An 18359-nucleotide genomic window follows, 5' to 3' on the forward strand; every position below is an offset into this window, starting at 1 on the left:
TTTTCTCTCTTCCTCTCTCCTTTGTGCCTTCAAGTGCTCTACTTCTCAGGTATGGCTTCAGCTGGCCTTAGGCAACTTGGACTCCAGGTAAGATCTACTGGTGTATTGTCAGACTGGAGGAATGGTCAGAATACCCCATGATGAGCCAGTGTGTTCGTTGCAATATTCTTATGAACTGCCTACATCATTTTGCTGAAGCTCATGGTGGAATCTTTCTGAAAAAAAAAAAAAAATCAGCTTCTCTAAAGTAAATTCATATAAAGTTTTACCCTTTATCTTAAAAATACTCACTTTGATTGTTGGCTGATGATTGGTTTTGTTTGAGATGGATCTTGGAGAGTTATGAAACCACAAAATTTTATCTTAAATCCTTTCTGCAATTTTTTTCTTATTTTTTCAGCTGGCACATGAATTCAGGTTATTGAATGTAAGAGCTGTCCCAGTGGCTTCTTTACAATTCATTTTACCTCAGGAGTCCAAGGTGGTTCAACTGAATGAGAGTTGTTTGCTGAATGAGAGCCTTGTTTTATGTTTCTTGTGAACCCATCTCTGTTAAACACTTTTGTAACAATCTCTGTGGCAGACTTAAGTATTTCAGCATGAGTAGTGCTGTCATAATTGAACAGAGAAACTGAGCTTAATACAAGTAGTTCAAGCTGTTAGACTGGAATGTAAGCATTTATCTTTTGAAAGACAATGGCATTTTTGGGTTTTGTTACCATTAGCTGATGCTTCAACCAGATTTTGTGTTCTCATAGTGTAGTGAAATAACTGATGGCCAAAGATGCTGTATATACTATAATATACACAGAGTTTATTTTACCTTTAAGTTGTTTTAATCCACAGCAGAATATTTTCTGAAGCCCTCAACAACTGTTTGCAATTTAGAATTAAATGTGCTTCCTGGTTCTAGTGGTGCTGCTGGGGCAGGTTACCTAACAGACCTGTCACTTTTCTTGAGCAGTTGTTTCTGTGGCATTATTTTCATTGGCAAATATGCGAGCTGATAGAAAAGGAAATCATTAGGTGCTCTCAGTATTGCTGAGGCATGGAGCTAGAGCAGGTCAGTCACTGCATTTTGCAGATTGTGACATTTTAAATTACCTGTACACTACTGGAAGCAATCTGTGAACCTAATTAACATCTCACCTAATTAAAGTCAGGAATGTATGTAGAGAATTCTAGATAGTTTTGCACTGCCTTTATTTGTTAAATACCACATTATTCAAAATTGAGTCTCTAATTTCAGTATTGAAAACTTCAGGTTTGTGTGCTGTTTTCTTAAGTGGGAGTAACTTTTTTTTTTTCCTCCTTCAAGTAATCAATGCACTGCTGAATGAGTTCATTTTAATGCACTCAATCATGCCTCTAATGTTTGTAGCTTACGGGCGCAAGCATCAGTAATGCAGGAATGTTATATGGCTTTAGTTTGGGCCATTTCATAAAATATTCATGGAATCAAAAATGTGCATCAAAATAGCGGCTGGGAGAATTACATTTATGTGCCTGCTTTTATGGCAGCTTCACATTTAAACCCATTTGTGTTAATATCTAGTCAATCTTTCTACTTAAAAAAAAGGCAAAATAGTAGTCTCCATATATACCCCTTTTGGTTGGTATCTATTTTGATATAAGAAACCTGTATTTTTGGATTGAGTTTTAAGAAGGAGAATTATAAATGAACTTTTTGATGATCTAAAAACATTGCATTGAATTATTTTGCTTGAATGAATAGATTTAATTTTTTAATTTGAAGCAATTCAGTGAAAACTGTAGCACAAATCTGTCAGAATTTCTTATATTCATATATAATTTTTAAAACTGATTTTCTACTCCCAAAATTATATTGTGACAATGTTAGCCTCCCATATTTAAGATTAAGCTGTTGCTGATGGGATTTCCTTTGTTATGCCCTGAGTTATATTAAACTATAAAAAATTATTAAAGTGTAAAATTTTGGTAGTGGTAGTACATATGTTGTAAGAGTTATCATTCTGGTTTTTGATTTCTTTTATAAGAAGAGAAGAGAGACATCAGAGATTCTCCAAGTCCATTTGGTATCCACTAAGATAATTTCTACACGGCACTGTGAAAATAAATATGCAATTGCTATTAATGTTGCCAACTGAAAATAGCTTTACTGCTTTGTGTAACATTCTGCAAATAGATTTTTCAAACATGGATTTCCTGGAAACACTTTCCTACTTTTCTCTTTGAATTCCTAGACCTATAAAAATACATTTCTGCAAGCTGTTTCAAGTGATTTTCTTACTCCATTGTTTTTCTTCTCATTTTGCTTTTTTTGGTCTTCATTTTTTTTCAGTTCATAATAAAAGTAATTTAAAACTCTGCCTTTTCACTGCCTAAGTAAGATAAAAATGCTCTTATTCTCAGCAATGTTCTGCAATTGGCTAATTGCTTTCTTTTAATGTTTTTTCTAGATTTTCAGATGGTGTTGTATGAATGTCTGCAGGCAACACTTGCAGCAGTTCAGTGTTTAAAAATTAGAATGCACTGGCCTGATCAGTTCCAGCTGAACTGACTCATGACAGGGAGTAAACTCACTGGCCCCCTGAAAATATTATTTTCCCACAACATTTGAGTTTCACAGAAGCATTATGGATTAAATAAATAAGCTGATGTGTCATTTGCCAGTGGCAACAAAGAATTTCAGTTTATTTTCATGGAAGAATAAATTCCAAAGTCTTAAATGTTTTACCTTCCATGAATTTGAGAAGTCTCCAAATAGCTCTTTTTATTTGAAAGAGTCTTCAGTAAGCAAATTCCCTTGTAAGGGCTTTCATGTCAGGAATTCCATCTCTTCCTTGTTAAGGAAATGAGCAGGTGTTTTGGCTTTCTGTGAATCACTTTCTTTTTAGTATTTCTATGAACAGATTGTTTTACATTTTACTATGTAATCTTTCTTGGTAATTCAGTGAGGCCAAATGTAATATAGATCCATTTGAATATTACCAAAAAATCATATTACTTTATCATTTTGAAGCTTGATGTAGGTGGGTTGTTTCCAAAGAGATTTCGCTGAGGTCTGGCATAAGGAGTGTCGGGTCACAGCTCTTAGGGTTAGGTCAGCTCCTGAGAAATGTGGGGGGTAGGGGAAGGTATGAGTTCCATTTCTAGTCTGATAGAAACTTTCTCAAGGGGATACTGCAAGAAGGGAGCTTGGTAGAAGTCACCACACCTGATAGTTCAACAACCTGATCAATAGTCCTTAAGATTGCAAGTTTTATTTACCTAAACAATGTGTCCTGTTAAGTGATCATGTTACAGTGTCAGGAGAAACTCAGATACTGTTCAGCTTCATGGTGATACCATTCGTTTGCTGCTTCCCATTCTTACTGAAAGTTTTTGAGTAACACATGAATCAAATTCTAGTAAAGAATCCATTGCACATGTAGTTTATCCCAATGACTCAAATGTATGATAATACCCTTTCAAAAGAACAATCTATTTATTAATGAACTTTGGGGAGAATTCCAAGGAAGAGTCTATGTGCTTGTGAGAAACCAAGTGAACAAAATGCTGGCTCTACCTATTAATGTTATATTTTAACTCAACTTTCAATCATTTGTCACAAACCCAACATGAGTTTCTTCAATATCTTAAATCTGCCTTTAGCAACTTGAATAGCTGGAATTCTGTTGACTTCAGTGTTGACTGTGCCCTAAGGAGTTAGCTGAACTGGATAGACAAAAACTCAAATTGGAAGCCTCTTGAGAATGGACAGGGGTTTTCATCTGGCTTTAGCAAACCTACGTGTCTATTCTCTGTTACATCTACTGTCAGGGAGTCTGTTAACAGCTTGTACTGGTTGTGATAATTTCCCTTTGCCTTTCTATTGTGCAGTCTGATGTCAAGCGTGTGATATTTTGGAAAGAATGTATAGAATTTTTCCTGTTTTCCCATTGTGTTGGGCCATCTCTCCAATACCTGTTCCTAGGTAGAATGGAACAGAATAAAGCCTGCTGACTCCCTTTTCACCTGGCACTGCACTCTTCAGCACCTGTTGTCTCCTCTGGGATTCTTACATGAATTTTAGGCTGTAAAGCCATAAAATTATTTGTCGATGACACTCATTTAATTCATTGCGTCTTTGAAAGAGGAGCTTCTTGTGCTTGTCAGTTTTAGTTGAACTCATTTTAATCATCAGAGAAACTTAATATGAAAATAAATTTAATTCTAATAAAGATGAGTTATGTTTTATATTGCAAAGTTGAAAGCATGGTTATAAAGGGGTAACATATGCAAAAGACAAATCTAAATTGAGTTAATAAGAGAAATCTGTCATAGCTGTTCTGCTGCCTCTAGGTTGGCTGGAGGCCTGGGGAGATAACCTCATTTTCTCAAGGAATGCTTAAAGAAGATACATCTCCAAGCTTTTCTCCTTTCCTTTCTTATGACTGGGAAACAACTTTTCTGCCTCCTGGTTCTTTTTCAGTTTGAATTCAGCGCTGTAAAAAAGGACTGCTGAACAGCAGTAGTTCCTTGTGAATCCCATCTCAGAAGAGGTGCAAACTACAAACATATAAATGAACCCATTTTATGGGGTTTTTTCAGCTGTTAATAGAAATACAGTCAATATATTGATGATCTATGGGACAAGATTGCTCCATCACATACACACTTATGAAGGCAGGGTCACATTCACAGTTCTCCCTGCTACAGAAGAGTCTTTGCTAAACAAGATATTGTGACTAGAATGCTTTCTTTAAAATTATTTTTAGTATAAATAGTCTTATCTTACCTGCTTCCCAGCAATGCCCATTATGTATGAGAAAAAGCTTTTCTGTTCTTTCCAAGAGCTTTGAATTTTCATTGTCCAGCAGGTATGGAAATCTCCTAGATTGATTTTTATGCACAGAGGTAAATCCAGCTGAAGGTAGAGGAAAAACTACTTGAATGTGAAAATGAATTGAATTCTATCTTCAAACTTTCCTTTGCCTTAAAAGTGTTTAAGTAACTTACATTTGAAGACCTTGGAGTATATTACTTCAGGCTCAGTAATTAATCTATCAATGGTTAATGCTCTTGCAGTAAATCTGTTAGATAAACTCACCAGAGTTGGCCTTGCAATAACTGCTGAATAAATTACTTTGCATGATAATTCCTTTTTTCATTGATTAATTTCTTTGAATGAAGGTTTTTAGTTTTTCTCCACACTTCAAATCTTGCACCACAGGTTTTCATTATGGAAAAAGAAACTTGAGGAATGGTTTCAGTTGTGATTATTTATGCATAAATGTGATTTGATGTATGAGAACCACAAAGGGTTTATGAATCTAGAATAAATTTATTTTCTAGAAGATCCTGACTTTGCATCCATGGAATCACACCCCTTCAACACTGGGAATTTACAAAGGAAAGCTAATTAAAAATATAACAAATTTAAATTAGAGCATTACTGAGTACTGGGAAATTTGATTCTATTTTCCAGTGATCTGTGGGTTATGTATTGAAGAGTCTTGAAAAATCTGTGGAATGTTTGGCTGCAACTTATAACAATAAAATTATTATAGACAACAAACTTGAACAATTTTTTGATGATTGCACTGATTTTAATTATGAATGACATTTTTCAGGTCACATAACGAAAGCTGCTGAGCACCTTGAAACCTTTTATGAGCTAACAGAGGGCACATCCTGGAAGGATGAGACAGGCCGCACTTACACTTCACTGGCATGTCAGCATCTCTGGAGAATTTATACATTGCTAGCAGACAAAATGCTGGAAAATAAACAACACCAAGAGGCCATCAAAATGCTAATAAAAGCTTTAAAGATGGCCAAAGAAGGTAGGTGGAAAACAATGCTTTCCTATTCCTTCATTCAATGTGTAGGCCATGATTTTCCCAAGAGTAAAGTAGAAATTGTCAAGGTTTTGAATGGGTGATTATTTCCTATGAAACTCAAAGACAAATGCTATCAACACTCTTGCAGATCTCACTGAAGCAGAAATGCCTTCTTGCTGACTACAAAGAAACTTTTAGGTTCTTCAAAGCTTTATCTCCAAAAAAAACCTGACAACCTTGTGGGAACAATAATTTACAACTGTGAACCCATAATCAGAAAGTGAAGTCACTGATGGAAGCTGAGGTCACTTATTTTGATTGGCTAGTCACTGTTGATTTGGCAGTTTTTGACTGATACTATCTGCTGGAAAAGTTACCTTTTCACTCTACATACTTACTTTATACTTGAAAAAAATAGGTTTTTATCATAAGCAAACAAAATTTTCTATCTTAATATGCATAAATACTTTTAAACCTAAAGTAAAAAAACTACAGAATTGCAGAACAGAGGTAGGAAGAGAAACAGGAGAATAAGATGAAAATGGTGAACTGGTGGTTCTCTCTTGATGTTTCACCAAAATTCACATTAGCAAAATGTGTGGGCTGAGATACGTTTTGTGTTTATATATATGAAGGTTTATTATCTATTTGTAGCCACTTTTATTTTATATTGAGTATATATAGAGAGACTAGTATAATTTTCTAATGTGAAGTCGCTTAGGACCATGATTAAACAATTAATGACAGAGAACTCACACATGTTAATTTGATTGTACTTTATTACTAGAAGATATTTTCTCTGACTTTGCTAAACTTCCTTGGTGAACTCTATAGCCTTTATTTTTAATTACTACTGTATGTTTTCAGAAAGAGATACATCGGGGGGGTAAGGAAAGGGAAAAACTTACTACACTGTATCTTGTTTAAGAACCTGCAAGAGCTGTCTGTACCAATGAAATTTTGTTCAGATCATGCTGGTAACTCTACCTTTTACCCTTTCTTTAGGAGGTGATATAAAGATGCATGGAGAAGCAGCCTATTGCTTAAGTCTAGCATATCATTTTTCTGGAGAAAACGAGACAGCACTCGCAGTAAGTGTATTCTTTGCTTTAGCTTTCTCAATATCTTCCTCTGCCTCCTCAGCTTGTTTGGCATTTGCAGAGTGGGAAAAAACTTGGAGACACTTGGCTCATGGACCTTTCATAACTTTATCTAGTTCTGTAGCAGGGATCCACGTGGCTCAAGCATTTGTGGTTCCGGTAAATACCACAACTGAGTCCACGTTTTCATGCTTGGATCTGTAGAAATAATATAAATTGACAATTCAGTTTATATGTGACTAGCCTTCCTTTTCTTGTATATATGTGAATATCAGTCTCTGTTTACTAGGTTTTTAAAACACCAGTTTTGCAAATTAGTTTGGTACAGTCTATTTGTGAGAAACAATGAAAAATATATCAGTTCACACACTTAGATTGTTAGAACATCAGTAATTTAGAAGAAATATGAATTGCTTTTGAAAAGCTGTAATGCTGATGCAATTTTTGCTATGGACACTTGAGTTCAAACTCCTCTTCTGATGTTTCCCTTGAGCCTTAATAATTCTAAGAAAATGAGAGCTCTGCATGTGGAATTCTAGTCTAGAAGGAGGGTTTCCTTGCTTCCTCATAGGTCAGTGTGAGAGGAAAGATAAGCAACAACTTGATTCTTTTGTGCCTGTTATCAGTCACAGTCCTCCATGATCCTCTTAGAAATGTTCTGTGGAAAATAAATTTGAATAATTTGTTTATTGTTATTGCAATTAATCAGGTAGATAATTTCTCTTTCTGTTTGTTCTTGTAACTGCAGAATGACTCGGTATTCTATTAATGAACTTGTTTTATAGAGGTCGTTCATTGTGAGTATTTGTTGTGATGGTTTTTGTTTTGTCTGTTTTTCTCAGAAGCAGACTAATAGAAGTCCCAGAAGGAATTCAGCATGTGTATCAATATTACTTGCTTGGCTCTTGCAGCGTAGGATGTGTTCTAGATTTCTGTCTGATTTCCTTTTTGTTACAATTTTTTTAGAAGTTATTGACCACCTTTATACACTATTCTTCAATGCTGAAAGTCCTATCTGCTGCATAAATCAATTGGATGCTGGAAAGGGGGACCCTGTTCCCAGTGAATTGCAGTTAAACATGTAGCTGAATATAAAAATATTTCAAAACTAAAAAGCTCCAAATAATTTTATAAAATTGTATCTAATAGTTGCAACATCAACAAGAATATGATATTTGATCTTTTACAAGAAGGCAGTGTGATAGATTAGACAAGAATTTTTTGTCTTCAGTTGAACTGCAATTGTTTTTTGCCTGACAAGTATGCTGGCATTCTTACCTTAGCAACTTTTCTCAGACTCTCAGAAACTTAATTTAACTTCTCATTTCACATAATATACTGTGTGAATTCTGAAGAGCAGCAAGATAAACAAATGTGCTAAATGAAGAAGCCTGCCTCTTAATCTCTCCAGAATATACAAAGGATCAAACTACCCTTGAAAATGTTAAAAATATTAGTTGTCTTGGCATTGTTTCCTCAGAATCAGTTTTGACTACATTTTGTAGCTATTCCCTTCCCTTCATTGCTCCTCCATGTCTCTTGTCAAAAAGTTACAGCAATCGTTAGGAAATTGCATTTCTTTTTGTTGCATGCAGATTTTTTTTAAGGAAGCTTCTGAAACCCTGATTTTTTTATTGTACTCATTTTAAATATGTAACCAATAGGTAGTACCTAATGTTTTCAGTCCTACAAAAACACCTGACAGTTAAGGAAAGCAATGTGCAAGGGCAGGAAGGTCTCTGTATCCAAAACAAGTTCTACATTATGTTAAAAGTATAAAATGTTATTTTAACAGTAACGGAAATACCAATACTTTTCAGTGGTAATAATACAGTGGCATTTTCTAATATAATGGTATTGTCAATAATATTACATGAAAAACTTTTAAAGTACTTTTGTTAAAAAAATACACTGTGTTCTCTGGGATGAAGAAAAAGGGGTACAGTTTTAGTTCCTTTTGTCCTTTGCAGTGATCAATATAGACAGCAGTAAAATATCCGTGGTTGACAGTACTGTGGAGCAGAACTTGTCTTCACTCTTCAGTTGGAAATCCTTGCCTAAAATTTCCCCTTCTGTTCTCAGTTTAATGGTCTCTGTATCCAAGGGGAGCTCAGATGCTTACGGAGATGAAATCATTGCCTCCTGTTCCCAGGGGCCCACTGGTTATCATTACACATAACATGCAGACAATACTGCTAGGAGCCAGTTTGCCTCATGGTAATATGTAGTTCATCACCAGCTTCTGTAGCATGCTAAAGAGGTCTTGCCACACAGCTTGGGACTATTCGGATGTAGACTCAGGGGTCTCAGCAGTTATTTCCCTGCTTTGCATCAGTTTTCATCTTCTTTATCCCTTTGTGCCGTGGTCCACCTCAGGCAGTCTCCTTCTAGGGGAATCTGAAAGGAGCAGCTGTTACAGGCACCATTTCCTCCAATTGTTGCCACTTGGTTCCTTTTGCTCTTTAGCCTCCCTCCCCCAACATGCACACTCAGGATCATGCATATGAACTTGTTTCTCTCTCATTCATGTCTTCTAGCAGGGCAGAGAAGCATATGTTCAAAATAGTCATTATCTGATGCAGTAATTAAAGACTGAAATGATTAAGCTGCAGCCTATTCTATAAAAAAATGCAGTCACTTTGTATCAAACGGGCTGGTTTTGTTAGAGAAGGTTTTTTATTTGCTAAGGACTTGGTGTTTAACATTATTTGATTTGATGTATAATTTTTATAAATAAGTTTAATTTTATTTGATATATATGATTGATTTCAGTGGAGCTACTTAGATGTAAAAATATAAGTGTGTGCAAGTTTAAAAGCCTGAGAACTTATTATGTTCAATAACAGTGGGGTATGTTCATAATATTTTTCATATCATCTGGTTTCTGATTTTATAATCAAGCCTAATGGTTTTACAAAAAAATATTAATAGTTCACATTAGATAGATTTCATCTTAAACATTAAAGATTTTGTCATGGAGAGTTCTCCATCTGGGCTAATTTTAAAGTAAAAGTTACTGTTTACTTGTTTTTTCCTCAGACTCATTATACAAGCAGGATATTATGTGAAATATTTCTGTGTCATTAGAAATCTTACATTAAGTATTATAATCTAATGCTTGATTTGTGACTTTTTTTTCTTAAACTGGGCTTTCAAGAATTCTTCAAAGTGTAGGGTATCATGGATTTTTTCTCTTTCAATTAGAGTTGCGTCCCAAATCATTATGAAAAATCCAGTCCTTGTTCCTCATCTAAGTGTTAGGGTTTTTTCTAAGTGTTCCTTTATTTTGGATATTGAATCCTGTGCTTCAAATATGTTACACATTTAAATAATAGAAGCAATGTTCATGTGTACTGAGACTCATGCAAGCTAATGTGGTAATTTATGACATAATGCTGTCTGCATGAATTGTCAGAATTACGATACACAAGCCACAGGCATAAAATTATCAAGAAAATTTATGAACTTGCAAAGACATCTTCACATTCAAAATGACCCTGTTACAGCAATCAGAGGTGATTAATGGTCATAAACTTAATTTCTGAAAAAGTCTGTGTCAAAACAACTGGGAATTTTGTCTCCTCTCATGCAGCTGGGGAGAATATGAGTGGGGTGCAGATATTCTGAATTTAGTATGTACAGTCTATTTTATCTGATTATATCTCATTATATGGATTATGCCCATATGGATGGATGGATGGATAGATTTGGTAACTCAAGGAGGATCTTAGTAAGTAAAAGAACTCCAGAAGGTAGAGTAAATGTTATTCTCTTTTCTCTCAAATATTGAGTAAGGTTGTTGAGAAGAATGAGCATGTGAAGTTAGAGGGCTGAACTTCAAGTCAGTGGTGAATAGACAACTGAGTTTGGGTTTAAACTTTCATTACTGTTACCCCAAAAAAAAACCCTCTCATATGGGGACTCAAAATACACATCCAAAGACACTCTTCAATAGAAATTACTTCCAACTTCCTTCTTTTAAATCACACGTGATTTAAAAGTCTAAGTGATCTTTAGCCATTAGTAAGTGTAACATTTTCAGCTTAGTAAATGGCATCACATGCTTGGAAAAACATGTTAGCATACCAGTTTAAGAAGAAGTCTCATCATTCCTAGAGGCTCCATTTTCATTGAAGTGACTTTTAAACTGTTTTAAAAAAACTCTCTTCATATAGGAAATTCATGGTTTTCATATCTGAGGAATAAAACCCCAAAACTTTGAGCCTTCTTAGAAGGTAGGCACTTCTGATTGATCTTGACACTGGCAATAGATTATGTACAGAGAAATTGAGTGGCCCAGTTTTGAAACTGGTTAAATTTTGTGTTCCTGAAGGATCCCACTGCTGCTAGACACTGGTGAAGATAATACAAACAAAATTATGTGAAAGGATTAATATTGGGAGTGAACTTCGTCCTGACAAAATAGACTGACTCAAATGCTGAGGGAATTAAGAAATTAAAAATTATTTGTGTTGACAATACTAAAGAAGACCTAGAACTTCAAGAAAGAGATGAATGTCTGATCATTCAGCTATTTTTTTGTTGTAAATTTAGCACTTAATTCTTAAAGTGAAGGACAGTTCTAACTTTTTATTTGGATATGAAAGTTAACAATCTCTTAGTGAAGGAAGGAGTTCTTTTGTGGGTTTAAGGTAAACAAGATTTTTCCTATCTTAACCAGTTTCTTGAAAACCTGCGGGGGAAAGTGTTCTAATTATGAGAAGCAGCAATGCTACATTCCTTCAATACTTTTCTGTACACCACACAGTTTTGCACCTTGGTGTTATGGTGTCCACTATGCTTGCCTTGAAAGATGGTGTCATTTTCCTTTTCAGTCTATGGTTCAGATTGAATTTTCCTTGGTTAATGGCAGCATAAGAACTCCCTTCAATTATGTGGATTTTTGTCAAGATAAATTTGCCACAAGAACATCCTCTATAAGAAAACACTCTTAAATGCAGTCCTGCTGCAGAATTACTGTAGTCTAGTTACACAAAAATTATAGAGCAGAAGAAACAAAAAATATTAAATACGTAAAAAATCTATTACCTGATGATAAAAAAAAAAATCACAATTCCATGTTTTCCCACAGCAACAATGAATGCTCTAGCAACTTGTTGATATTGACTCTACTCTTCAGGAGTCTCATGTTCCATAAGAATGGCTACCAAAACACAATGAATGGCTGGATTTCCATCTCATCCATCACAGTTTTCAATTTATTCATTCATACACCCCAAAAGAGTAGGACTACTGCAGTGACTTGAAACTTTGAGTGCTCAATCCATTAGATAAATCTAAAACACCTTTTCAGAATGTTAGTATTATCTGACCACTGGTGTTCTCAAGAATCTGAATACAAGTTGGTGACAAAAAGTTTAAAAACTCAATTTTAAATAGACCTATGCCTGGATGACAATGCATGACATTGTTTTGTTTGTTTCTACTTCTGAAATGTATGAAAGTTTCTTCATATATATATATATATTTATAAGATTATGTAGCCTTACTTAAAATATATATATTAAACATCCTGCATTTAGAAGTTCTGCTATTTACATATCAAATGTGGTTTCCCAAACTTCAAAATCTATTTTTGGTAATATTTTGACTCTACTTAAAAATTATAAATTCTAATATTTTATCATTATTTATTATTTTATTATTGCCTTACATACACATGCAGGCACTTAGACACACTTTCTGTATGAGTATGGAAAAGAACTGGAGGGGAGTGCAGTGCAGCACTAGTTAAAGTATATTTACATCATCATAGAGATTCTAAGATCAAGAGAATTGTTTGCATAACTCTGAATTATTTCTGAGAAATTGTTCCTAACTGTTATGTTTGAACTCAGAAGAAGCAAACTGCCCTTACTGGGGGTTTGCTCGGCTATAATATCTTGAAAAATTGAGGACAAAGCCATAAAAATTCCTTGATCTGCTCTGCTAGGGAATAAGAATATCTTTACATCTGGTTTTCACAAGGCATGGCAGGCAGAGCACTTGGCAGTCATGGAGCCTCAGCTCAGGTCTCACCTTTTTGGTGTTGCTGCTGGGATGGAGCAGCCTCTGCGTGCTCTCCCCTGGTGTGCCCAGTGCAGGTGCCTCTTCCTTGTGCTTTCCCAGGCAAGCTGGCACTGGGGACACAGCTAGACAGGGTCTGCTTCTCGGAAAGAAGGTTATGGTTAGCTTGTCCTGAGATTTCTGAAACTCCAGTAACTGTCTTCTGTCAGTTATAGGGTGTGATTTAGGCATTTGCTCTGGAATCTATTGAAACCTTTTAGAGTAGTTAATAAAATATGCTCCTTTTTTTCTTGTTCTCCTTTTTTCTTTTTTTTTTTTTTAAGCACCTGCCAATGTCAAGTTTCCCCTCATTTCATTCCCACATTGGATTTCTAGCTTGGGTGTGCTATACCTCAGAACCTAAATGGTGCACATAATTGAGGGAAAGGTGTAGCTACAGCATGTCTAAGTCCATAGTTTGTTATCTGATAACAATAACATACAAGATCTTAGGAACTGGCAGCCCATTAGTGCACTTCCATTAGTGAAACTGCACATTCTACACCCAGGGCTGTAGCAAATGGCTGAGGAACTGCAAGAGAAATTTTCTGATGTTAGATAATCTACTTACAGAAATCAGATTCTTAATGTGTTGTGAGAAAGGAAACATTTTTACCCACACTGTACAAATTCAGGAATTTCAGTACTTAAATGCAAATGTATTAATAATCTGGGAGGTTTTGTTTTCCCTTGTATCGTTAATTCTAATGAACAGATTATAAAAAAAAACTGTAAAGTAAAATCTGTAAAGTAAGGCTTTTAAAATTAGATTGGTTACTCAAATTGGTACAGTTCAAGCTACAGTAATTCACTTATTAAATATATGTTTAAATTTCAATTCAGTTATTCTCAATGACTTTGGGGGGACAAGTCATATGTTCAGGTATTCACAAATGCTTAACAACTTTGCTTGATCAGAATCATCCATGGCTAAATTGAAGAGTAGGTATTGATTCAGGCATTAGATCTTGAGGAATTTAAAATTTATCATTTGATAGATAAATACCCTGAGAAGTTAAAACACTGAGGCATGTCTGTGTAAAACTGGGATCTTGGTGCCTCCTTGCTAGAAGCAATTTGTTTTGCTGTTTTGCTTTCAGTTTATGTATTATTTTAGAGCTGATCAAAAGAATTGGTAGCAAAATGTGAAATAAATTGTACTTCTAAAGAAATCGATTTCACATTCCTTGGTGCTTTAAATGATTTTAGTAATATTAATATTTAAGATATTTCTGTCTGAAATCTTTTTATGACTGCATATACAGTAAAGATCCCCATTTCATTCAGCTGTTTTTCATACTAGTATATTACACAGTAAACATTGTAGAAATACTATATTTTAGCACTGAAATGGATGCAGAAGATCTCAAGTGTCTATTTGCATCTAAATGAGTCAAGTTTTATTCAGTCAATAAGAACAGTCTATTAATCCTTTTACTGCATTACATGGGTTAAAACTTGAAGAATATAAGGTTTTCAGCTGAATGAGATCCCTTCTTGAACTTCTATATTTGTTTACAGAAAAGTACCCACTACATTATCTAATTTAAATTGGTTTTATACTTTACTAGTTTATCTCTGCAGTTTTTACAATTGTTATGCAAATTTAACTGTTTGTTTGCTTGCTTGCTTGCTTGCTTTTAGCTAGGAAAACTCTGTGTAGTTAAAAATATCTGTTCAAGATATTAGTAAGTATGAAGCAGAATATTTATAGGTGCTTTGTCTAAGAAGTAATGGGCATTTAAGCATGCAGGTATTTATATTATGGTACTATTAGCTTAGCAGGCTACAGTGATCTGACAGCCAGGTACATTCATGTAGACACAACAATCTGATAAAAGCAGTCCAGACATCTGGATCACAGTCCTGCATACAAAAACATTTCTTAACAATTCACATTATTGCACTTACCCCAATTTCCAGTCCTGTCCACCCTTTTCTCCTTGTTTCTTCCCCCGGCTCTGCCTTTGTCTTTTATGTGCTTGCAGAATCTCACTTTTCCTTTACAAGTCACCTCCATCTGCTGATGTGTCAGAGTGGCCCTGGTGCCACACATCACATAGAGGAATTCTCAAGATGAAGGGCTGTATTCACATCACTACTTCTGTCTCAGCACTGTTTCATGCTTGTCACTGCTCAGCACTCAGCGCCACACTGCCTTGTTTTGTCAATAACCATTTATTTGTTGCTGGAATAGTAGCAACCATTACATCTGACCTCCCTGTTTCATCAATTATGAATAGATTATTGGATGTGAACATCTGCAAAAGCTTGCTGTTGAACTTACCTCCTGGCTGGGATTAGATAAAGTATTAAACTGTTGTTTATTGTCAGGCCAAAACTCTACTGGGAAGCCAGGGAATTCCAGGACTAGCAGACTCCCATCAGCAAGCACCAAAAATTGTTTAGTATTGCCACCGTTTCCCATAAGATCGTAGCCATTTATTATTTACACTTATTACTAGTTGTTATAACATACTTGATAAAAGCTCTTGGCAGGCACAGTGTTTCCAGCTATTGTCACATCTGTCAGGATGGAAAAGATACATAAACTGTTTTTTCCTCTTATATTGCTGTTAAAGGGTAACAGATGAAGCTTCTTCACTCCAGACTGTTAAGCCATGCTTTATTTTGAAGAAATATGTCAACAATGGCTGGCTTGGAAAACATTATATTCCTGTCCTAAATATAGATTGCAGTAACCTTCACTAGGGCAATGTCTTTTGCAGTGGAAATTTCAAAATGTACAGTAATAGTAAATGAAGATACTTGGTTTTGATGTTTGCATAGTTTTTTGCTCTGAAGGACCTGGATGACTTTTTGGAAATTTTTCAAATATGAATTAATAATAAAACCCTTTATTAGGTATAGGAAATAAGAAAATTATTATTTCATTCCTGCAAAGTTGTTGTTTATAGAATTAGGATTAATGTACTTATTGGTGGCACAGAAGTGCAGAATTAAGGACAGCAAGGCAGAAACAAAAATTAACCTTTATTCAATCATCTGTACATTTCATCTCTTTAAGCTTTCTGTGCAGCAAAATGAAGCATACAGGGTGAACTCCTGACCTTGTGGAAGCCAATAGAAGTTTGAAATTACTCTAGGGAAAGGAACCTTTTCAATTAGTTACTTGTATTTACATATCATCCATTCAGAATCAAAGCAAAATGTACATGCCTTGAGTATTATATGAGGCAGACAAGACTTGATACAGGCAAAGAGCCTTAGGTCTGATCTTGATAGACTGTCAAGGAATGAGTGAAATGTTTGTCTTCCTCCCTTAATCCTTCAAGCAGATGCACACACAAGGAACCTGAAGCATGTATTGCTGAGTGTTTGTAGAGCATGAGGGTAAACACTGCTCTTGATAGCCCAGTAGATCAGGGGAGGAGGAGTGTGGACTGGATTAGTTACCCACAGGGAGAGTGGAGCCAAGCAGCACCTCAGTGATAGCCATGTCCTAGCTCTGGAAAGTCTTCAACAAGGGTGTTCCCCATTGACATTTGGCTTGGACAGACTTCTGGCTGGCTTCTTCTACTTCCCTCCCCTGTCCCTGACCCCTTGCTTCAAGATGTGTCCTTATGCATTATCCAAATAAAGTCTCTGGAATAGGAGTTCTGGAACAGACCAGTTTGACCAATTCCAGCTGAATTCTTCCTATCTCTGTAAGAAGATTGACAACATTTGTGGATTTCTAGTAATTAATATAAGACTATAGCCTGTGTAGTGGGTATGGCTGAGGGCAAGGAGTTAACATTCACAGAACTGAGTTGAGTAAACTCAGTATGAATAAAGAGGGAGTATGAGTATGAGGGAGAGTATGAGTAAAGAGGGAGAAGTAACAGTTCAGTCAAATCAGGGAGTGCTGTCTCTTTCCTGGGTGTGGCACCCAGTTTCTGTAGCTCTGAGCTCTGAGCATGCAGATGGATATGTGCAGTTTCTGAATGCTCACTATGCCTGAACACATTTAGCATTGCACGAGGTGTGGCCTGCCATTCAGGTACTGCTGTGTAATATTCCTGGGATTAATGAGCTCTGCACACTGTGATCAATACATTTCATGAACAATACCCTTTTCTTTTGCTGTCCAACCTCTTCCACGCTGTGTTTTGGCAAAAAATAAGAATGCATCTGGGTTTGTATTTTGAAACTTTTCTTTACTCTTACTCAGCATGGCCACAGGTGTGTAACCACTCGAATTATGGCCACAAAGACTGCACTTTTTTGTAATTTTTAAATATGCATTTCTGGGGCAGCTACTGGTCAGAGTTCATTGAACTACAGAGTGCCCATGTATACAATTCTATTGTCTCTTATTTTCACTGGAGTATATCAAAGTGATTATTTAGTAACCACAAAATAATGGTACAAAGTGGTATGAGTCCTGTACTCTCACTCGACTGCATTGTCTGTCTACCAACAACTATTGTTGGCTTCAGAAAAATACTGTCAGATGCTGCTAGCCAGGCTGGGCCTTAGCCTGCCACTGCAGTGCCTGTCAGGAATCATTAGCTACTGATCTCTTTGACTAATGGTCCAGTTGATTGTCTGATTCATGTTCAAGATCTGTAAATGAGGCAGAAGCATCTTTCCTGCTCACCAGCTGTGAAATGGCTAAACACAGCTAGATTTGCAGAAATCAAAATAAATGTATTTCCAATAAAGTTTGGCAACGATATCAAATCTAAAGCTGAAAGCAGAACTATGTTTTTGTGTTTTTTAAAGTTACAGTATTATAAATCAATGTTATCTCATGATGTGCTTGTCAGAGAAATGTATTTTACCAAAACAGTGAAATGCTGGTAGTAGCATTAATCTTGTGTTGAGTTGGATAGATGTTCTTTATTCAACATAAATTCATACTTTCAATATTTTCTCTTTTGTCCATTATCCCCAGATGTACCAGTGTTCAGCAGAGCCTCTGTGCTTTTATCTGAGTCCTGTGTATGCTAATGGGGTGTGTGTGCATGTTTTTGTTCACATATAAAAGAATTACAGATGTGACAAAAATAAAAAATAAAAGGTGGGATTTTAGATGGAGGGGGTTCTTGGGGGAGGAGCTCCTGTATCTGTTTTATATTGATGGAATAAACCCTGGAGGGTCAGCCTGGCATAATGCCAAGATAACTGAGAAGTAAATCTGGGTCTGAGAGCTCACTAATATTTTTCTTGGAAAAGGAGGTAAATATCACATTCACCACTAGCTAGAGAATTAGCGTGAGAGCCATACCACAAACAGGCTCTACTTTGCGGATTCAAGCAGAGATTAAGACTTTATTTTTACACTGTAATTGTAGGCACAACAGACTTACAAAGACACTGAAAGAGAGTTGATTTTGTGAATGGATGTTCCCACAGGAGCTATCCTGTGGTCTGTCATGTG

The 18359-nt window shown here is 35.7% G+C and overlaps 1 protein-coding gene across 1 annotated transcript in view; it reads left to right on the top strand.

Moving 5' to 3' along the window:
• Positions 1–18359, top strand: part of TTC29 (tetratricopeptide repeat domain 29) — a 113305-nt gene that overhangs the window by 38864 nt on the left and 56082 nt on the right. Inside the window, exons 6-7 of the mRNA XM_071432691.1 lie at positions 5598–5810; positions 6813–6898. Coding sequence (XP_071288792.1) covers positions 5598–5810; positions 6813–6898 — 299 coding nt within the window. The remainder of the gene's footprint in view (positions 1–5597; positions 5811–6812; positions 6899–18359) is intronic.

This window comes from Agelaius tricolor, unplaced genomic scaffold (genome assembly GCF_023055355.1).
Source record: "Agelaius tricolor isolate 1412-34295 unplaced genomic scaffold, bAgeTri1.0.p SCAF_8, whole genome shotgun sequence".
Classification (NCBI taxonomy): Eukaryota; Metazoa; Chordata; class Aves; order Passeriformes; family Icteridae; genus Agelaius; species Agelaius tricolor.